General features: G+C 40.9%; 1 protein-coding gene across 1 annotated transcript; it reads left to right on the plus strand.

Annotated features, from left to right (window-relative positions):
* On the plus strand, positions 1-23,353 carry tspan17 (tetraspanin 17). Its single transcript, XM_072439739.1, has 8 exons — positions 1-593; positions 9,911-9,961; positions 13,343-13,489; positions 14,771-14,941; positions 16,369-16,494; positions 16,899-16,946; positions 18,143-18,259; positions 18,388-23,353. Exons 1-8 carry the CDS (start codon positions 507-509, stop codon positions 18,451-18,453), a joined length of 813 nt encoding a protein of 270 aa, XP_072295840.1. The 5' UTR covers positions 1-506; the 3' UTR covers positions 18,454-23,353.
* The last annotated feature ends 223 nt before the right edge of the window (positions 23,354-23,576 follow it).

Below are 23,576 nucleotides of genomic sequence, written 5' to 3' on the forward strand. Positions count from 1 at the left end.
AGTGTTTCCCTCATTTGACAGCAGGGGCTTGTTTTACAGCACAAAACAACAAGGATGAGGATTTCAAGCAGCGATCCTGGCACAAGAACTAACAGGGGACGCGTTTATAAGTGAAACACCACCGGCTTAACCGTTACCTCTCCGTGGGCGCCGTTAATCTAAGGCAGAAGTGCGTCAATATCGTCTAAACTGCAGCTAAAAACTGAATCGGTCGCCTCTCAAGTGTCTCCCTTGTTGTTGTTAGCTGTTAATGCTAACCACAGAAGTTACGAGCTAGCCCCGGCCTAGCAAGCGAGTGGTTAAGACTTGTCTGGATTTATGAATTAGCTCCTCGTCGGGGTTTGGCTCACCATGTCGCGGGGAGTCAATTTGACGCCGTGTAGCTAATGGAGAAAGACTGCCACGGTAGCTTTAGTTTTTTAGGAACTGCAGCTTCGGCTGAGTTTGTAAAGTACCAGCGGTTATAGTCGCCTAGCCAGCGAGTTAGCCCGCACATCCTTGGAAGAATGAGCAGAAAACACCGTCATTTTAAAGGCCCAGAAGTCAGCTGCGGTGTCAAATACGTGCTATTCGGATTCAACATTATATTCTGGGTGAGTTTGGCTTGTTTTTGTTGTCTCTGTGTGTTTGGTTTGGGATGAAAGTGTGGCTACATTTTCATACATTGCTGCTAAGTGGCTTTGACATTCCTGTCCTGAATCATTAAATGCTTGAGTCCTGGTCATAAAATTGCTCCAGTGGTTTTTGCTCTGGTTTGATTTTAAACTGTGTCTATTCCTTTGTTGAAAGTTTCCCATGTTAATTTGATTGTGTCTATGTGGGAAGTGCAGAGTGATTGACAAGTCTATTCATGGGTTTCAGCTTCCTGTAACAGGCAACATTACAACTTTAACCTCCTATTCAAAATAAATCATATTTTGTTTTGAAGTGTTAATTGCTATAGCAACAGGGCCAATTTCTCATCATTCTGAAACCCACGGATTAATGGATTTATGAGTTTTAGTTTCCTGTTTGTGGGTCTGGGTGATCTTTTGTGGAGTTTTGCCCATTTAAAAGAGATAATATTTTGTTTTGAAGTTGTTACTTGCCATGGCAACGGTGCTAGATTATCATTTTCATCCATTTTCATTAAACCCATGGATAACGGACGCTGACGGTCGTTACAAAACTCTGTAAATCTGTTCTGATGTGCACAGACTGTTCATGAAAGTAAAAGAAGTGACATAATCCATTTGACAGTCTTAAATTTAGAGTCTAGGATTGTCAAAAGCATCAAAAATCAGATACAAATCGATACCAAAACCAATATCGAAACTAGAGAGTCAATTGAGTTTTAGAATGATCTTGAGCTTTATCAGAACCACGTGGAAACACAAAGAACATGCTATTGTTTTGCATTGAAAATGTCATTTAACGTCTGCACTATAAGAGCATTTGTTGTCGTCATGGTGATATCGAAATGTGTATCGAGCCAATTCCTTAGTATTGAAATCGAGTTTAAATTTGAGACTATCCCAACGTTGGCCTGACTTTGTGTTTGTAAATGTCCAGTTCATTTGAGAATTGACCTTTTATACGATGTTAGTAATGAAACTGAAGCATTGCCTTTTATGCTAAAAATGACCTATTCCCCCCGCGCCTTTATTTAGCCGTGATCATTGTTGCACTTGAAAAATGGCAAGTGTCTGCTGCACATTGTTGCTCCTCTCGCAGTCACAACGCCCTCCTCCCTCTTTCTCCTCAGTTTGTAAAGTTCTTGTGTGTGTCCTCCTCCCCCCCCCCCCGTCCTCAGCGTCTGCCCTGCCTCTGTGTCCCCCCAACGCCTGCGGGTGAAGGAATGGCGTGTCCGCGGGCCCTGCGAGGTCTTCCCACACACCGGGACGTGAATACCACCCGGCCCTCCTCTCGTCCGAGCGCCCCTTTTCTCTTCCCCCACGCACCGCCGTCGCGCTCGGGCCGTATTGTATTGTTTGTCCGCCTCGCGCACCCCACGGACGCGACAAAGGGGGGGAGGAGTTGGCAGACTGGGGGGTGTAATTCTCGGTTTTCCTCTGGCGTACGCTTGTTCTTCCACGTTCGTCACACATGGGATCCACAAACATTGCTCTGCGCTCCAGTGAAGTCGGGCCAAGTGACTTTATTTGCATAGCACACTAGCGCAAACATGTTCCCTCAGACGGCCTCTTTTTGGGAGAGCGTAGACTTTAAACGAGTTTTATTCATGATTTTCCTCATTCCGTCTAAATTAGCCTGGATTTAGTCTTGGTTTTGTCTCTGTTAAGTTTTTATGTTGCGTTTGACTGATTCAGTAAGGCGAGAACATATTTATGTTAATATACCGTATTTTTTGGACTGTAAGTTGCACCTTTTTTCATAGTTTTGGCCGGAGTGTGACTTCTTATATACTTATACTCCGGAGCGACTTAGATGTGATATTATTTGTTATTTTCACACTTGCAACCACATTTCATACTCCAGTGCAACTTATATATGTTTTTTTTCTTCTCTCTTATGCATTTTTTGGCTGGTGCGACTTATACTCCAGTGTGACTTATAGTTCGGGAAATACGGTAAATGGAATTATTGCGTCAATAATGTATTCGAATATGGCAATAATATCAACATCGCACTAATTAACGGCCATATGACACATTTTAATGACTTCCAAATATAGCACAGCCCATATTAGATGACGTTTTGTTGCAGCGAGAGGTGGGAAATATATTAAACACATTTTGTAAGGTAGATTTTATTCGACAAAATTAGAATATTGAGTTTATCATTTTTGTTATTTAACTATTATAAATAACAGCCAAAAGAGACAGTAAAAGTTAGTGGAATCTCTACAAACAAGGATATAAAGTGATATTTCTGTGGTTGATTTTTGTGTGTGATACTTGAACCTCAGCCATGACATTTGAGGGAGTGTTTTAGAACATTCCTGTTGCATTGTTAAAATATTGTCAGAATATTGTTATGAGATTATGCAGAAACACATTAAGATATATATTTTTGTTGCAGAATTAAGAATAAGATTTTCATTCTCCAATATTACTTTTGTGTCCATCTCAAGCTTGTATAATTGCACATTAATAAATCCTCACAGTCTTTAACTTGATGATGATGATGATTTAGTTTGTCTTTTGCTTCTTAGTTCTATAACCACTGATTCAAACGGTTAGGTAAGGTAGAGCGTTTGATGTAAAAAAAAAAACATCTTGTCTCGTTAAACTATGAGGCAGAAGTTGTTTTCAATAACTTCAAAAAAAGAAAAGTCAAACGAAACCATGCGTCATATTTTTTCTAGAAATATTATACACTTGTTGATTTGGAAATTAATAAGATTTAGCAATAGCTTAAGGTATGAATCTGCACTATTTTTAATCGTTTGTCTTGAGGCGCAACAGTTATGACTTTGTGACATAAAATACCTGTGAAACACTGAGTCACGCGTCTGTAGATGATGTTCATATTTGTTAACTGCTCTATTACGGAACACATGCCGTTTACAAAGAAAACCTTTTTTTTTTTAATCACAAAACAGCATCAAAAATAAAGAATAATATATACATTATGATTTTTAATGAAGAATACTCAAACATGTTCACCAGTAATCGCAACAAATGATTGAATTGCAACTGACTATTGAAATTAATTAATCCAAATAATTTCGTAATTGAATAATGATTTTTCAAAATACGGCATCCAAAACATAACGTATGCTGAGAGAAGAAGCAGGAATTGGATAAAAATGACACATCTGTAAATATCAGGACGTCGAGCGTTATCACTTTAGCTTCATCGGGTCAAATTGATTAAAAGTATCATTTATGGACCTTTCACTAGCTAAAAATAATAATTCACTAGAGAAATAATCAAAAATAATAATCACTGACTAGTCGACTTGCTAAAAGTCCTTTGTTACTGACTCACTCTTCCTCTCCAAACTCTAGTCCTGTGTCTAGCTCCTCTCAAAAGCTGAAGCGCTGGATTCATCTCGCTGCCTGGACACCTTAATAATCACGGGAAGATATTCTCCTCTAGTCTGTGTACTGCAAAACTGGATTTGACAGACAAGCGGCGCAGTGTTGAAATGGAGAGAGATGGGGCTCATTCTCCACCAATCAGCCAATTTATCTTTGCTGTAGTCGTCCTGTCAGCCTCCGAAATGTGTCCGAGATTGAGATGGAACGCTCCCAAGACCCCAAATATTGTGTTGAAATAGAACGGTACAAAGCCCACTGCTGCCGGCTCGAGTTCTCGGCAGCAGAACGGGGACAGTTCTCACCCAAGAACAGCATCTCCGCAGAGTACGCTCATTCCCTCGTCTACCTCATTAATTACATTTTCTGCCTGAGCTGCTGAAATGTTTGGACGCTTTGCATGTGGTAATTAAGAGCTTGTTAAGCTGTAACCAAGTGCCGCTCCGGTCGGGTGCAGCGCTGGAATTAGCCGGCTTCTTTTCAGATGTTTGGATCCAAAAATGTGTCCCAAATAAATAAATAAAATTAAATGTGTTTGTGATGTCAGAAAAGTCATGTTTGGTTGGGACTCGATCTGACGTCAATCTACAATTGTTGGGCTGAATGATTTTGTAAAACGATCTTGAGCTTTATCAAAACTACTGTATTATAAAACAAACACATGTTGACGTGAAGAAAGTGCTATTATTTGTGTTGAAAATGATCTTTTGTTGAATTGAAATTGGTATTGCGTATCAGGCCTATTCCTTAGTATTGAAACAGCGTTTTAAATGTTAGTATTGTGACAACTCTAGTTCAAACATCTCTTTGCGATGTGCTGATTTACATAATTCAAATTGTGTGATTTTGTTTTGATTGTGCTATACCTTTTCTTTCAGTTTTCACTTGCGCTAACACAATTCAAAATGTCCCGCTCATAACAACCAGTACTTGGTTAAATATGTAATTTCCCATTATTGATACTCAACCCATTGTTGGTATAAGTTTCACTGCTGTGTTTCCTCTGGATGACTCTCTTCATTGCGGACACTTATCGTTTATATTGATGTAATAACTACACTTTCTCTTCCTCTCTGACACGCCCTCAATAAATACCATTGTAAATAAGTACTTGAATACAAAGACACACTGCTCCTTTGGGGAAGTCTTTTCCAAATACCACAGCAGACATAAAAACAAAATGTGATCCATGTCCCATTCACACTATAAAGACTTAGCAGCCAGCCAGGCCAAATGTTTCCTCTCTTCCTCTGTTAAAGGAAGCAGGTATTACACTTTTAGCCAGGGAACCATTTAAAAGCATCCACACACAGTATTCAAGACTTGAGATAAAGAATTTGTGATAAAATGTGATAAAATATGTGCATGATTAACCTTTTTGTTCTTTTTTTGGTGGAAAGATTCACTTGTCTATGGCAGCTTTACACAATAGCAAGTAGCAAGAATGTGCATGCAATATATATTATATTCAAGCAAAAATATATTAATTTATATTCATTTTCTACCGCTTGTTCCCGTTAGGGGTTTTGGGTGACTGGCACCTATCCCAGTGACTTTGTGCCTTAGGCGGGGTACATCCTGGACAGGGGCCAGCTCGCCACAGGGTTAAACACAGAGACATAGACACACAGATGAACATTCACTGTGTTGGAATCTGACTCGATGTGTGACCTGCCCTTTGGGTTATTTTTATGATTAGATGTTAATATTTCAATCTTTTCACCATCTGAAGTGTAAGAATCCAAGCGAAAATGAAGCGACACACCACTTTCTGGACCATATTGCGTTTCTCTTTAGCTCTGTTCGCCGCTTGCCACCGATAAAATCTAATGTGAACAGTGAAGTAAACTCCATTCGGGAAGGTCTTAGCCCCCTTTTTTTCCCCCATTTGTTCTTGTTTCCGTTCTTGATACGCTGTGGCAACTGCAATCTGTCCGCCTCAACTCCCCACAATAACCTGCTGTATCTCCACACCAGATAACGGCCCACTTCCCGCTAACAACCATTCCGCGTGGCTTAGCCTCGGGAGTGCAGAGGATTTTCAGACGCACGCTATAATGAATTAGCCCCATGCATGCATTGATTTCCAGCATGGAGGCAGGTGTGTCATTGATATTGTATTATGCGGCTGGACTTTGTCACGGCTCTCCACGTCGGGCGTTTGGCACGACGGAGCAGCCGCGAGAGGTCAGACGCACTCGCTAATGTCAATATTCCCGGCCGTGTGTACGGGTCGCTGCTTGTCTGATCGCCGGGGTTAATGGGATCGGACGGGATGAGGAAGGCATCTCTTGAGTGAGTGTTGATACTCTTCCGTGGCCGGGTGGGGAGGAAACCCTTCACGCCAGGACGCCGGGCATCTTATTTAAATAATGACGCGACAGTGACGATCATCAGCGGAAGCAACATGTGCTCTGTCTTTCCCCAACTGTCAGGCTTTTGTACTGTTCAACTCAAAGATGAGTACTGATTTTGAAGAACTAGTCGGACCTTGACCGAGTACCGTGTTTTCCGGACTATAAGTCGCACCGGAGTATAAGTCGCACAAGCCAAAAAATGCATAATAGAGAAGAAAATAACATATGTAAGTTGCACTGGAGTATGAAATGCGGTTGCAAGTGTGAAAATAACAAATAATATCACATAAGTTGCTCCGGAGTAGAAGTATACAAGTATAAATATAAGTATAAGTCGCACACCGGCCAAAACTATGAAAAAAGGTGCGACTTATAGTCCCGAAAATACGGTATGTTGCATAAATACACTGCACTATAACTTCTGCTTCTAATTTCTCTAGAGCAAACCGGAAAAACCTCAAGTTTCACAATTGCTTGTCTGCACAGAGCTGTTTCTGGGGTCCTCTTATACCACTATAACGTCTATAATCATGTATTTTGAACGGAAACATTTTGTAGTAAAAATGCGTGGACAAATTAAGTGAAAATATAAGCTGACGTCAACAAGAAATCTTTGCAGCAATGCTTTATTTTTATTACTGAAAGTTCACTGATACAAAAGCACCTGCATAAGCAACGCTCATAAACGGGAAACAAATGAGTCACATGAGAAGGTGAGAGCCGCCTTTAAAACATATTTCCTCCAAAACGCACCGCAATAAAGCTCCTTGAAGGACCATGAATGTATTCATCTGTGCTTCTCTTTATTAGAAAAACCCATCTGCTTTGTGTTTAACGGTCACTTTATCCATTTATGGCTAAAATAAACTATCTTAATGACCCCGGCTCTCGTGGTTTAGAGCTGTTGGTACTACGCCGCCGCCGCTGACCTGACTTTGACTCCTCTGCCTGCATTACTGTGGGAACGTTCAGATTAAAGAAGAGTACGGTACAAAGGTGGCCCCAGACCAGCGTCAATGAAGTCATTCAGTCCAACCCACTTCAAACCGGAGCCTACTGTCCCCCAGGAGCAGTTCTGCGTCAGGAGCCACTGCAGCAGAGCAGGACGTGTTACGTTCACGCACACAGACGTACAGTAGCAGCCTTGTATTCAGCACAATGAATCCACCTTAAAGTAGCATTTGTCTTACCCCAGTACAGATATATTTGTAAAAGTAGATCTTATGGTTAAAATGAGACTGCTGCGTGCTTTATGTATCGAATTATAAAGGTTTTTAGCTTCCGTGAACCAGGTAGTAAAGTTAGCAAAACTCCGCTCTGGCCTTGTGCACTAATAATCTAATTGTGGTGAATAATTAGGATGCTCTGAATGCCTTAGGAAAGTGACTGTTTAAAATGACTGGTTATTTTCTTAAGACAAATGAGATGCAGTGCCCTCATTGTGACGATTTCTACACACGATCGGATTGAATACTTGCAACAGCCCGTTTCAGATCTGCTTATTTCTTATTGCAGTTATTTAAGTTGTCTGTGAGGCTGCATGATATTGGAAACAATTGTGATATGGTCGTTTCTTACTGCCATGTAGAATGGGTGTTATCTACATGTGATATTTAAACGTTTTGACACAATAATTTCAGTTACATTGAAATAAAAATTGATTAATTTACAAGCCAGACTCTTAACTTTAGCCTTAGACTGTTTAAGATGGACAAAACCAAGATTAAATCAGGAATAGGATTTCAGGGAATTAATACAAATCAGCTTTTTCCTTTTTTAAAACATGCATTTCCATAAAAATATATATATATATATATATATATATATATATATATATATATATATATATATATATATATATATATATATATATACAGTTGTCCATCATTCTAGACTTTTCCTCTTTATAAAGTTATGTTGTATAAAAGTTAACATCAAGGCCAATCTCACAAATGTCCAGTGAAAAGATTGAAACTTCAAATCTGTGATAGTGATATTACCCCGCAGTTCAAAAGCCCATTAGTCAACATTTAAATTGAAAATATGTAATCCTGTACGACATTAATTTGCAACTTGCTTCACACTGGCCTTGAGTAAAAAAAATAACAAGTTGAAAATACAACCTTTAGTGCTGACTCTGCATCTTCCTCCAACACACTTCTCGCCAACTGAAGCCTTTTATATTCTTATGATTTACACACCGTCGCCCTTAAGTTCAGAGATATGTCTAATTAGCTGTGATAAATCTCCGTTCCCAAACAGTAATTATGTGTTGTGTCAGTATCTGAAATGCCTCTTCCTAATTGCAGTGCGTGTTGTGTATTCCGCCGTCGTACTTTCTCTCTAATCAGTGCGGATTATTCTGAGGCTAAACACTTTATGTCTCGGCCTAATCGCTGGTACCTGATCTCAGACTCTCCCTGTCACTGTCTCCATTATACCTCCAGCGATCGCCCCGGTTACGCAACTTCTCGGTCACGGTCCTCAAACGTATTCAGGAATTGTTTTGGGTCAAGTTTGATTACCATTTTGGCTTTTTGCACGCCGACACGCTGCAAAGGAGAGACAAACATAGTAACCCAGAAAGTCAAAAGCTAGACATTTAGTGCCGTTTTGTATGTTTTCCATTTGCTCCGGTAATTTTAGCCTTGGGAGCAGATAATGAAGGCTCTTCTAAGCTCTGCTCCACAACGATGATGGGATTTTCCGTAACTAAGGATGTGTGCTTTTACTGAAATGCGTTTTACACAAATCCATTCTCGCCACAAGTTATTTTCAGTAGTGTCCATTATTCAAGCATTATGGAGGCTTGGTCCCATCAACCGCCGTCTCAACCACGTGAAACATGCACCGTGTTTGTCAACAAGCAAAGTAATGGTGTGTTTGGATGAACCTTTCTAGTATTGATACAGAAAATATACCTAATAAACTGTTGTTGTTGTTGTTGTTGTTGTTGTTATTATTAAGGCTATTTGCAATTAATCTTAATTGTGATGACAAATTGTGCTCCAGTGAATTACATAAACGCTGTCATCAGTAACAAAACTGAACTTCAGTTTTAATGATGGTTCTTCCCAACTACACCTGGAGAAAGTCACTCTAGTAATCTACAATGGCTTATAAACTATATGAAACTAAACTATATTGAAGCATTTGTGAGACTGACAGCAGATTGCTAAATATAGCGAGTGCTGCATTAGAATGTGTGCTCAACACAAACGGCCCAGTGTCTTCACACTGGTCTGTATAGTTGCTGTTGCAGAGGCATGAGTCAATGACTCAATGTTACTCAATATGTGCTAAGTGATGGTAAATGATCACAAGCGGCTGAACTCATCATCACGGTTGCCGTGACGATAACACAACCATGTAATAGTAGCCACACCACACCCTTAAAGTGATATGACCCGTTTGCTTGTGTCTCCCAAACCAATTCCCTCTGATCCGTGTATTCTTTTGTCCTCTTGTACATGTCATGTTGAAGCCAGATTTTGTGTTTTGAAATGTCTGGAAATTGTGAGTCATCTTCCTAACACTCGTTCTCCTCTGTGTGTGTGCTTTGTTTTACAGTTACTTGGAGCAGCATTCTTGGCCGTCGGCCTGTGGGCATGGGCGGAGAAGGTAAGAGTAAACACTTGTACACAGCTTTAGCACGATTTCCCCAAATGCATAGCTCAAATTCTTCAACGTTCCACTGACCTTTTTCCAGCAAACTGGGGTCAGATTTGCAGCTGAGTCAAATCAAGATTATTGAGATACGCAAGTGGTGTTAGAAATAGTTTCAACATTTCAGAAAATCCCCAAATTGCTCATGTATGTTTCAAGCATCACAGGAAATGCAATATATTCAATTTACAGGAACGAGGTTTTTTGTGTATATATATATATATATATATATATATATATATATATATATATATATATATATATATTTTTTTTTTCAACTTTGTTCCCCTTCAACCATCATATAATCCACCTGGTTGTTTTCTTCATATGTGCTTCATAGACAGAATTTGTGTTACTGTGTTTTGAATTAATATTATTTTATCTTCACTGTATTCATGGGAAAAATCAGTTTTGCACTAATTGCCGAGCTGCACCGGGTGGGAAACTCGAAAACAAACAAGCTTTGTAAATTACAGCGCAGAAAGGGCACAGTTTCTAGTCCAACATTACAAACTCATTTGGCTCACTACCATCGGGAGTCCAATGCGTCGCGCCGCAGAACAAATTGAACTGGGCTCCCAATCCACACGGCACATTGCACAACAAGTTCATTTCTGGCTTTGTGCGGGCTGCACGGGTCAGAGGAGAGCGCGGTGGATCATGGAAATGTACGATGAAGTGGGCAGCCGAGTTAATAGTCAATTTGTTCATTAATTAGCCATGAATTGTTCCTGTCGCTTCCGTTAATACAGCGCGAGCGTGGAGCGCCATGTCGTGATTAGCTACAAATAGAGAACCTTTGTGGAACGGCGTGAATAATTAAACGAGATTAGTCTGAAGGAAGAATAGAGGCTGGAGGAGTTTGGTTCTCTGTGGCTAAGATGATTAGAAATCTGCAGCCTTCAGGCCTAAATGTTCTATCCTTAGATGTATCATCATCTCCGTGTTTGTGGCTGCAGTGACAGAAGGATGGTTTATCCTGCACAAAGTAGCAGAGGCAGTTCTTCTGTTCTCTGCTCGTCTTTGGCCCGTGCAGAGGGAGCTCGGCTTAAGCAGTGGGAGACTTCAGCCTCTTAGACTGGAGCTGCAAGTGTTTGACATGAGCGGCGCCACTCGACAAGTAAACAGCCCAGAGCGAGCGGACGCAGGTACATGGAGCCTCTGTCCATATGAGCCAGGGAGAGTGGAAAAGTTTGAAAGAGTTCATGCTAAAAGTTAAGATTAGCCAAGACAGAGCTTAAATCATCTCAAAGCGGGGAAATTTACTCGTCTCGGGCAAGATGTAACTACCAGCTCCATGGAATGTTCCACAGTATGGTAATGGACTTATTTATCTCCATGGAGACAGGCAGGTGACACAATTATGCTACGTAATATCCTTCTCTGGTTGTATTAGTTAACATAGTGCTGCCGACCTCCATAGAAAATAAGTTCTACACAGTCTTAAAAGCCGTGTTCAGGCCGCCGAGGGAATCGGTTCATTGTTGACTTGTTCTCATGAACATTGGATATTTTAGATAAATCAATGTACTTTACAGCTGCGGCGAGACTTCTCTCTCCTTCTCCATCCAAACCTAAGGAGTTCCAGCTAGGACGTAATTGCGGGAAAAAGAGGCAAATGGGCGCGGCAGAATAAGTTTAATATTAGGTGTGAGTGGAACCATCTTGATGCCTTTTTTGATGGTTGGGAAGGCCCGCTGGGTGAAATTGCAGATGAAAAGGAGAGTGAAGAATCTGTAGTGGGAGTAGATGTTGCAGGGGCGTCCCAGGACTGGTCTGAGTGCAGGGGCGATGACTGGGGTGTGTCTCCAGACCAGTGTGTGGGAGCTCTTCTGCAGCAAGTTCTGCCACTGTTTGTGCCTATGACGTGTGAGAACACCTGAGCAATACATCAGGCATATTACAACTGGACAAACATCACGTTTGGTCTTGTCCCCTGGATTGGGTTCTGCAGACCACCGTATCAAAGGCCATGATACATGACACTATAACTATAAAGACCGCCACCGCGAGTGGCAATTTCACACACTCCTCCTTAAGTAAGTGGTAAGTGACTGTCTCCAAGTTAACTGTTCTCCTAATTCACACACAATGTCAACCTGCTCTCTTGAACCCAAAATGTACAGTGAGCGCTTGACACTCAAGTGTCTTTATAGCATCACCTCACAGGTGTGTGATCCACATCATGTGACCCATGAGTGAGTCCTCATACACCCATTGCAACTGAGCAGAGAAATGTTCTTGATACAATGGTGAACTATTATTTGGTAAATAAGTACATTATTTTGTGTTTTTAATCATAACTCTTAAATCATAAATTGGTACTGACCTTTTTCCTGTATTGTAAGAACATAAAAAGTGTAATAAAATACTGAAAGTTAATAATAATTATAAAAAGAAAAACAAAGGCAGCCTTTGACTTCTGTGCCAGGTTTTGTTCCCTGTTACAGCACTAGTGGCATTAATTCCCTTCTTGGCTGAACAGTCTGTCATTTGAGCCGTCTGATCACATTATCTTACAATTACATCACTGAGAAGGCAGACTGAGGTCGTATCTCTTGGGTTATTACAACTTAATGAAATGTTGTGCTTGTTAAAATAGTTCATCACAATTCCTCCATATTAATACATTATATAAATGAATACATTTAGCTGAAACAGTACGTGCTATCAGTTTCTGCCTGTCCAAACAGACATCTTGTGACAAATCAAGACAATCTGATTTCATGGATCTTGTAATGGAACAATATTGCTTGTATTCTACATTGTCTGGCTGTTCGTTTTCTCAGGGCCACAGTGATTTAAATTGTGGTGTTATAGTTCTGTTTAAACTAAGCGGTCAATGTTTGTGTGGTGTATGTCTTAATGTAGTTGTATGCAGGTTTATGTATAATGAATGTACAGTTACTCTAACCGCCAATGCTAAAGTATATGCTTTCTAAACACTTGTCGACCCTTGATGTGAAATAGTGAAATAGTGGCTTTCTGCTTTGGCCAAAACAAGCTCGCGCCCACATGAAAGCGAACATGACCAGTGATGATAACGGTGAAAGGTGAGACGGGGGCAGATGGGGCAGGAAAGCTGCAGGGCTGAGCGGCCGGATGTGCAAACAGGAAGAGCAGACGGGAAGAGTGTCAGAGCTCTCCTCACCACATACGCTGAGATTTCTGCCATATATAAACCCAACTCCGGTGAAATAAACTGATTAGAAAAACCTCGGGGAGATCACAGCTTTTGATCTCACACTCTGACTCCAAGTGCTCTCTGTCGAGTGCTTTTGTTTGATATTGAGTTTGATTTCTGAAGCGCTGTCTTGTATGTGCCGTGTCCCACAGGGCGTCCTGTCCAACCTGTCGTCCCTCACGGATATGGGCGGCTTCGACCCCGTGTGGCTCTTCATCGTGGTGGGCGGGGTCATGTTCATCCTGGGCTTTGCTGGCTGTATCGGGGCGCTCAGAGAGAACACTTCCCTGCTCAAATTTGTAAGTCCTATCCCTGACCGCCAAACCCACCCCGCATTCACCCCGCATTCAGAGGGAGCGAGCGGTGAGCGGCAGATGCCACTGTGACACGCAGCAGTTTGTGGGGCGACCTGCCACCAGCACCTCTTGTGTCAGTGCAAAATATAGAGCTAGAGCATCAAAACAGATGAATGCACCAGCAGGCCTTGAGCAAAACACAAACATTCTATTACCTATGTCTGGCCAAGTGTGTGATGTGTGTCTTTACTCTGTTATCTTCAACTATACAGGGAGAAAGTGAGTGTTCATTTAAACACTATTTGAGAAGTTAATTCCAAATAATATAAATTTAAATGGATGGTTGCTCCATATAATAATAGCTTTCATTTTTAATAACTCGTCATAAATTCAGATGGCACCTTAATGCCAAAGCGAGTTACTAGTTCACTTACAATGGCGACAAAACTCATTTCTGATTCTGATTCTTAACATTGAGTTCAAAGATGTTCGTCTTTGTATGTGGCAGAGCAAATATAACGCATTTAAAAACATTTTAGATGCTTTCATAACGCAAACTCATTTAGTTAAATTGTGCTCTATTACCCTTGATGATTAAATGAACACAATTACTGAATGTTGGCTTTTGTAGCAATAAACTGGAAAATTGTGTTTCATTTCTCGGAATTATTTCTCGGCGCATAATCTCTCAAAAAGCACACCCTATTTCAGTTTATTTTTCATTGCTAAATTTGCGCACACTTTTTTTCCTCGATTTCTCATAAAGTGATTGTTTGCCGCTTCTCTACAGATGACTTGTATGTGACAATGCGAGTGCATGTGATAATTCAAAGCAAGTTTCCCAACAAAGTACGAGTCGTCCATGCCTTGCTCTGTCCGCTCATGACCCCAGGCCCCGCCCTCAGCTCCGAGCGCGTGTGAATGACTGAGACAAACCGCCTTTAGTGCCGGCCCGGACTGTGAGCAGCTATTAGCTCCAGTCCACCTCCATTAGCAACAATAAGTCAGGCGTCAGAGGCAGCGGATAATGTGGCTTCTGTGCATTCATTACCAGCCCTGTCTCCTCGCATTTACTGTAAAGAGAAAATACAACTCCACCAATGAGACTGTGGTTGCAAAGCCGCGCACTCACAAATTAGCCACACAAAGTCAACATGTCAAGAAAAGTTCAAATAGTAGAAGCGTATTAGCGCCCGGATGTTATGTGGCACCATGGTGGCTAGGATTTCTTAGTTTGCGTCCTTCTTGTTGCTAATCCTGTCTTTGTTTTGTTTCCTTGCGCAGTTTTCGGTCTTCCTGGGGTTGATCTTCTTCTTGGAGCTGACGGCGGGGATCCTGGCGTTCGTGTTCAAGGACTGGATCAAAGACCAGCTCAACTTATTCATTAACAATAACATCAAGGCCTACCGGGACGACATCGACTTGCAGAACCTCATTGACTTTGCGCAGGAATATGTGAGTGCTCGCCTATTGACCCAGACCGGCACGTCAGCCACTTACAAGAGACGTTTCAGTTTTGCAGGGCTTTGGTAGAGTTTTCAGTGTCATTGAGGACGGCAGCGTTTCACCAGGTCACATTAAATCACATCACTGTTCCCTTGCTGTCGCTCATTGTGCAGAAAAGATAAAGGTACACTGCGGAATCTTTCGGGCAATGTCATTTCCATAGATATGTCATTTCTTTGCCTGGTATTTTGCAGTGTGGCATTAAACGCGTCTGTCTGTTTTTATAGCTCAAAAATGCCTTGAAAACATGTCCATTCTGTTAAATATTCCTGGAAAAGCATTAACATCTCCATGGAAAAATCTCGCACGTGTATGATTTAGAATATTAAAGTATGTCATGTCTATTTTTGATCATTTTTTTCAAAGTCGCACCAGTTGCACAAAGTCCTAAGGGATGTGTTAACTGTTGTGTTTACAGTTTCATTGTTTCTCCTGATGAGCTAGCTACACTTGAACTTAAAGGTTGAATGGACGATTTTTTTGGCACAAATTAAGTCTTATTTCCTCGTGGCGTGGACTGCCGATTAGTCCTGCCACGTATCAATCATAAAACGCACCTATCGCTCACCTGCAGCCGCGTGTGGCTCGTCTCCACGTTTCCGCGTGTCTAAGCGCATGGATCTATCATAATATAGTTCCCTCAGTGTACGGGGCAAAATTAAGACGGAGAAAGACAGTTCGAGCTGACGCAGAAGTGGATGGAAATCTACAGGAGACAAGAGATGCGATGCGATCTGTCGTGCTGATAAACAAACGCACTTGTGTGTTGTATCAGTCCTTGTATCAGTCCGCACGGGGGAGTGGCATGCGCACTTCCGCCTGAGTTCTCAAATCGCCCAAAAATCGTCCATTGCGCCTTTTAAAGTGCCTCTGACAGGTTGGACGACTCATTGAATTAAAATGCAGTCAAGATCTTTGGAATTTTTGCTAAAAATTATACAAATGTCATCACAGAATAGCAATTTTCTTAGGTTTATAATTTCACTTCCTGTTTGTAAATGATGACGTCACACTAAGAAATTACCCAGCAAAAACTCATGTCACCATTTTTTTTTTTTTTTTTTTTTTTTTACAAATGAGACATATGAGAGCACATTAATTTTTGTTTCACGCTTAAAGTAAAACAAAAAAGTTGTTTCTTTGTGTAAATTATGCATAAGCTTTGACTGGAACAAGTCCCTAGTGTGATGTCACTTCCTGTCATTTTCCACATATTTCTTTTTAATGTTTTCTCCACAAAATACCAGCTCAATTGGTGTAAAACTATAATTTATATGTACAACAGGTATAAATACACAAAATTGGAAAGTTTAGTCATAGGCACTGAGTCTGACACAGATTTCCCCGCTCACCTTTGTCCTCCTGCTCCTCTTTAGTGGTCGTGTTGCGGGGCTCACAGTCCGGACGACTGGAACCAGAATATCTACTTCAACTGCACGAAGCCTAACCCCAGCAGGGAGAGCTGTGGAGTTCCTTTCTCCTGCTGTATCAAGGACCCTGCTGTGAAGGTACTGCACTTCAGTGATATTTAAACACTGTGTTGTTAGGCAGAAGGGATGCTTTTATCTTTGTGACTCACATGGCATGAAAAGGGGTGCATAAAATTGAAAGCCTATTTGTCTATTGTTTGCACGTAGGTTTGCAGTAAGTCTATTGAGGAGTTGCTGATAAAAAAAAATATATAATTTATAGCTTATTTGATCTGATCTTTTAAAGAAAGTCAATGCACTGTAAATAAGACCACTTAGTAATGAGTATAGGCAAATACTAAAATATGTGAAAAAAGCTTGAGGCATCTCTAAACATGTTGTGTAGAGAGTATGATTTTATTAGTCATTAACATCTTTAACTTGAACCTATTGGAGAAACTTCCTCCAGATGCTTATTGCGTGCTTTCTTGTTGCAGGGTGACGTCATCAACACACAATGTGGTTACGACGTTCGGCATGAATTGGTTAGTATCACAGACGTTTACTGTTAATAACCACTGTGCGTGCCCTAATGCCCTCATCAGTATCAAACACGTGGTTCCGATGGATTAGCTGGAGTCTAATGTGGCAGGCAGACCTTTGCTGCAGTGTGATTGGCAGACACTGTCCGCCTCTTTGGCTAAACGGACGTGAAGCTGCCGAGTGGAATTTCTCCTGAGGCCACATTGATTGACGTGCTGCAAACCTGTTTGATTGACATAATCTTCAGTTGTCGAGCACAGAATAGCAATCAGATCCACTCATTTAGCCACGATTACTTGTTTACGCAGCAGGAAAATGGAATCAGGCTCATGACTTTGAGTAAAAACTGAAGGCTATGTGCTTGGTCATGGCACAAAATGTTCAGGGTTAAGCACATACTTCTGAGTGTCCTCTAATAACAGATTGTCTTCTGGCGGGGATAATTAGGCTCCCGTTATAGCCTGGACGCAGCCTTACTCCACTCTAATTGGCGACTGTGGGTTGTGCCAGTGCGCTGCCTCTCTGTGTGTGTGGGTGTGGTGGTTACAACTCGCTGCACTGCAGTCTGAAAGATTGCTGTTGCTAGGCGAGCTGCAGCACAGTCAAATCACCTGCCCGAGACAGAGCTATGAATTCATCTGGAGAGAGGCCGTGGCCGTGGGACCTATCAGTGATCAGCAGTGGTTCCTGTGCAGCATGTTTGTGACAGAGGAAGAGCCAGAGACAACAGAGGCAGCTCGGAGGCAGTGTTCTCTCAGAAAAACACTGTGTTTCCTTGTTTTGCCATTGACTGCCATTTGATACTGTTCACCTCTCATTGGTCGACAACTGGCTTTGAGAACAAAGCCTGTCTGCTCGACTCGCCTTGTAAAGAAACAAAGCATATATTATATGAAGAGTGGTTCACACCCATCCTTAACCCCGTTTTAGCTGCGCTGGCTGTAAATATCACCTTTACTCTGCGCTTGTGTGCGGTCGGACAGGAAGAGGAAACAGCGTGTTCAGCCCCGACACAGGCCTCTGCTCCTCACCTCACTGAAACTCTGTCATCTCTGTGTGACTCATGTCTTCCCCTCTCTCCCTCCCTGTTGTCTGCTCTGGTTAGTCACAGGCCAAAGATCATGCACTTTCTGTTGAATATTCACACACCACCAGCGTCCTTTATCTCTAAGACCAGTTCACTGTTTGTGTGGTGCAGGAGCGAGAGCGACAGAACTCCATCTACACAAAGGGCTGTGTGGGCCAGTTTGAAAAGTGGCTTCAGGAGAACCTCATCATAGTGGCTGGGATCTTTGTGGGAATTGCACTTTTACAGGTAAGGACAGCCACCTTCTGTTTACTCCCTCTCTATTGGCTCTGGACCTCCTTTGGTTTTTAGTGCCATCTAGTGGAGAGCCCCATGATTCATATTTTAGTTAACGCCCAGTCTGACTCTCTCCCCAGATTTTCGGTATATGCCTTGCCCAAAACCTTGTCAGTGATGTCAAAGCTGTCAAAGCCAACTGGTGACAGGAGGGGGAGCCACATCCCTCCGATCGGCACACTCTAGTCCAGTCCGGCTGAGGACATGGCACAAACGCACTCACTGAGCAACATCATCATTCGCTTGATGACGAGATCAACCAAACCTTTTACAAAACTGTTGTTTACCACTCAAGAATGGGGGCTGACCCAAATATTCAGAGGACCTTCTTGTTGCTTTCTTAAAGTTATCTTTTTTCTGAAGTAGTTACAAAGGACATGTGTTGTAAGGGCACAATTGCACAAGAACTCTTGAAAATAGAGCTCTGATAGCCATGTTTGACAGAAAAACTGGACTCTATAAGGAATAGGGAGAAATGTAACCCCTTTTTATGTCAAGTTTGTCATTCAGAAAGCGGGGAACAAGCTTTATTCTGATTTTGTGCTTCTTAAAAGTGCTGAGCCCACTTCCTGCTGACCAGATGCCACCCAGCACACAGGACTTCCTCTGTGTTGTTTTCCTCCTATGACCTTTAATGACCACTGAAAGCGCAGGCCACTGACCGACGCAAAGGGAGCTAATCCACTTCAAATGTAAAAAGAAAGGAAAAAGGAGAGGGAAAAGTGCAGTTAATTTCCTTCTATTTATCTCTGCCCTCTTTGTTCTGTACATGGCATTTCTGCACCCGTGCCCCAGAGTACCTCAGGGCCTGGCTCAAATGACATTCTTTCTCTTGCCATGCTATCTGGCTTTCCCATCCCGTGTCTGTTGAATTTAGATAAAGAGTAACTTAAAGCAGAAATCCAGAAGGCTTTTTTTCCTTAAGTCACCCCGTTTCCCCCTGCAGTGATTGTATTAGCAGTTAATTTCCCGAAGGATGTATTGTACATGGGAAGGCCTGGTTAGGACAGTACCACGTGGGGAAAAGGGTCTAAAGATACAGAATGTGCGTTAAAACTCCCAGCATCCCTCTGTGCACACGAGGATGCGGGTTTGGGGCCTTTAATTGTTCTTTTTTTTTTAAAACTTGATTTGCGTTACCGCATTTGTCTTACGCTTGTATGTTTCAGATTCTTCAATGTTTTAAAAGATGTTTCTTGCTTTGTTTCAAGCTGTATTTGTTTGACATCATACGGCACCTGCTTACCTCTCATAACTTTACTGCAAAAAAAGCTTTTTTTTTTAGCAGGCAAAATGGAGACCAAATATATGAGCTGGCCATGACGCCGATGGTTCTATCTGACATGGCCGACATGTGAATTTATTATCCCTTTATGTGGGAAGTGCCAGTTTAATTGATGACTCAAACACAATTAAAATGTTACATTATCATTTGTATCTGTATTGAATATTGTCTTTGTTTTTATAAATTAGTGATGTGTTCTATGCTGTCTCTCTATTTTAACACAAATCCTGGTTTAGTCATATTTAGAAAACTAACAGTCTCTGATATATAGTGGCATTTGAGATATTGCCACATTCTTTGTATTAATTTCTACCTTTTTTGCCTCTGTTTGCGCATTCTGTGTAACTGCAAATGCGTTCCTGGGTTTGCAGGCGGTGAGCAGCTTCCCTCCGAGCTGCTTCATCTTGCATTTCCTCACTTGAATGTGTTTTTCAATGCAACTGTCTCAAATTGATAAATCCACCGAACCAACTTAATGAAATTAGCAGCTGTAACAATTCATAATACTTACCCCAAAACAACTTGCGCCGCAACCTGCCAAGGTAAAAGAGGACTACCATTTATATCTTATGACAGGCTCACAAAGTACACAGTCTGAATATGTATGTACATTTCTGGCGACGGCGCCTTGTAATCGCCTGCTTTACTGCATGTTACGTCTTCAAAACAGCTTTTTTGTGCAGCGCTGCGTCGGTTTTGGGGGTAGGCTGCCATTTCCTGTGTATTTTTAAACTTGGCCTGTTTGAAAAGGGCACAACAAAAAGGGAAACGTGTACATTTAGACTATGGATGTGCGGAGAATTCAGGCTTTGTTGCACGATGGCTCCCGAGCTCATTATACAGCTGTAGTCGTTTTCATCGAGCCGTAGAGTGATGTGTGGAATTATTTGTGCTTTATTGAACGGAATGACACAAACATTCGCGGACAAACTTCGAATCAGACTTTGTGTTTTACTTGGAACTATCTTTATAGCTTGACCACGCAGCCGAATGTACTTTTTAATTGATAACAAGTATGAAATTGCATCCCATTAAAGCCTTGTTCTGCCTCCCTTGGCTCATATATTCCCCCCCTATAATTTCATTGCATATTTTATATAGATTCAACTCAGACCACATCACATTTAAAACTTTTTATTGCTGCTTATATAAAACGCCATAAATCTCGGCTTTCATTATTGGTTTCTCCGTCATCAATTACTTTACATTGCGCATACTGAATCTGTTTATGTTTATGTCGATTGTGTAATTTCTAGGGATGTCAAGATTGTTCGGTAAATAGAACTAGGAAACGGTGAAGTTTAAGTCATTTAAATTCAAACTAAACTCTAAAAAAGTAAACCTGAATGTAAAAAGTGTCTGTATTTGGCTGTTTTTGTCAGATTAGCTTTGATTTGTGGTAAAGTTTGATTTAATAAAACTGGTCACGCACTAGAGATGAATTGTATCTGTTTAAAACTATTTAAATCAGATTAATTAAGGATTTCACTGTTTGTTCATCATAGCGACAATTTTTTAACATTAAAATTTCATATTATGACATCCCTAGATAATGTTTTGAGCGTTCTTTGGATTTAAATGTACCGATAATGATATTTACCAAACTACAATTGATCACAAATCGAGCAATTCCAGGCTTAATAAATGCGGCTGGTCAGGCTAATATCTCAGGGTCTTCATTTCCACATTAAAAATCATTTTCATCAGCAAATTCTGGCTTTCCAAGCAACACTAAAGACGCCATTAACCAGATATTGTCTTAGTAACATCATTATCATTACGTCTTGCTTCGGGGAAGGTCTTCAGTATGCATCCAGCTACGGCTCGATTCCACCATTTTTGCTAATTGTGATTTGTATTTCATGTAATGCAGTGGGAAGGCTGAGCGCGAGCATGCTAATTGTGTTTTGTCCTTTATCACAATGACATCCCCAAACGCTCTCTGGATGTGTGCGCTTGTCCCCCATGGGCAGTGCAATCATTCCCGAGGAGCAGAGCGTGAATGTAAAAGATGTTTTCTCGCACGGACCTGTGTGTTTTTTACAGACGGCTGCCTAATTATGCAGAACAATGCAACAGTCAAGTCGACAAACGTGAATGATCATTTTTTTAAACATATTTTAATAAATTTCTTGTGTTCTGTTAGCATTTCGGTTATGCAGCCTCACATGCTCATTGGATCTGAACATGGTTAAAGCCCCGCCTTGTAAGGTTTCAGCCAAAAGGTAGACTTAAATGGTCACAATTATGTCATTACAGGTTGTTTTTTTTAATAGAACCACTGTAAGTTTGCACCCTTGCTTTTAAGGGGCTCGTTTCGTCCTAGACCTGACTTGTAACTGCTTGTCTCCATGGAGCTGTTCTTACTTTGCCTCAAAGGTTCCACAGAATTAAAAAAAACGGATATCTCAATGGAGAATGTTCCAGAGTTTAGTTTTAACTTTCAATAAGTCATAAAAAAGGTTGACCTGATGGGTGAAAACACATTGCTATCAACTTTAGATGATCAACTTTTTGTCCTTGAAAGAGACATTATTTAAAAGAGACATCGTATGCTTTTTCCAGGCACTTAATATTGAACTATAACATCATAAAGATAGAAACATGTCCTTCCTTCTCGTACGTATAAAGCGTACGGGAAACAAAATCTTTAGAAACTGCAGAACTGATAAGCTTTTTTTACATTTTAACACCTTTTCATGTGACATTTTAGAACCATAAGTCTTCATTTTTCTAATGTACAATAAAGGGATGTCGGCGAGTATTTACTTAAACATGCAGTAAAGAACTTTGAGTAAACACCGTTGTACTACCATTGTGTACTTTGCATAATATGTCACAATATGGCATCACATTTGTTTAGTCAGAATGTATTTTGAGTTGGTTGTTTTCATACCTAAAACAAACTTTACTCGTCTCCATGGAGATAGGAAAGTTAAATGCCATACCCTTCTTCACCAGATGAGTTATGCACTTCAACAGCTCATTTGGGGTTTTGCAGAATCAGTTTGAAATGTGTGACCAAAGCTTGACTCTCCAAAACATGCAATTTGTTCTTTTGTTTTGTTCTGTTTCCAACGACCATAACGAGCCATAATTAGCACAGACTATTGACATTTTCACTCATAGGGCTATTTCCCACGACACAATGTTCTCATGTGATGACAAGCGCCTGAAAATGGCAGTAAATCACATGCATAATTCAAATTTCACTCTTTAACTCTATGGAAAAGCAATTTTTTTTCCCAACTGGACAAACTGAATTATTCTTTATTATTTCCTCTTTCCGTTGGCTATTTTATGCTTTTTGAAGATGGCTAATACATATGTCTTGAGGCTTTTCTGTCCAAGTAGCACACTCAATACCTCATCACACCCAGATGTTGGTCACATGACATTACACCGCCAGGAAGTGCCAGACTCATCAGCCAATCAGCATTCATTACTTCATGTCTGTGAGGAAATTATAGCAATATCACAGTGGTTAGTGGTGACTGCTCCACATCAGCTGAAGTGACAAGGTGTGAGGAGACTGTGAAACGCATTTGGTCAAACAATAAAAATGTATGATCCGCCACGAAATCCCTCGATATTCAAATGTACTGTTGCTGTCCATTCTCACCAATGCAGGACTTTTCTGAATGGATTGCCTTGTCAAGAGTTATTGTACATGTGTAGAAACTGTGGGAACCGGTCTGTGACACTGTACATTGTGCCGACGATAATAATGCCTCTTTCATATAATAAAGGATTTATTACAATGATTGAAGTTTTTCTTATTTATTCATTTATAAAGCATTTTAGCTCTTTACAATTATTCCAAATGCCTGCACTGAACACAACAAAGTGAAATGTTCATATCTCTTGGTTTATATTTTAATAATTTTATATATATATATATATATATATAAGAAAGACAAATTGTTAAATATTGGTAAAATTGTATTTGAATTTGTAATTGCACTGAGCAAATACTATTCATTC

Source organism: Eucyclogobius newberryi, unplaced genomic scaffold (genome assembly GCF_026437365.1).
Source record: "Eucyclogobius newberryi isolate DKJ021-1_F unplaced genomic scaffold, fEucNew1.0.hap1 SCAF_11, whole genome shotgun sequence".
Lineage (NCBI taxonomy): Eukaryota > Metazoa > Chordata > Actinopteri > Gobiiformes > Gobiidae > Eucyclogobius > Eucyclogobius newberryi.

Coding starts and splice junctions, on each gene's coding strand:
- tspan17 (XM_072439739.1), top strand. CDS start 507: ATGAGCAGAAAACACCGTCATTTTAAAGGCCCAGAAGTCAGCTGCGGT. Junction 594..9,910: donor GATTCAACATTATATTCTGG/GTGAGTTTGGCT, acceptor TTTGTTTTACAG/TTACTTGGAGCAGCATTCTT. Junction 18,260..18,387: donor TGGGAATTGCACTTTTACAG/GTAAGGACAGCC, acceptor CTCTCTCCCCAG/ATTTTCGGTATATGCCTTGC.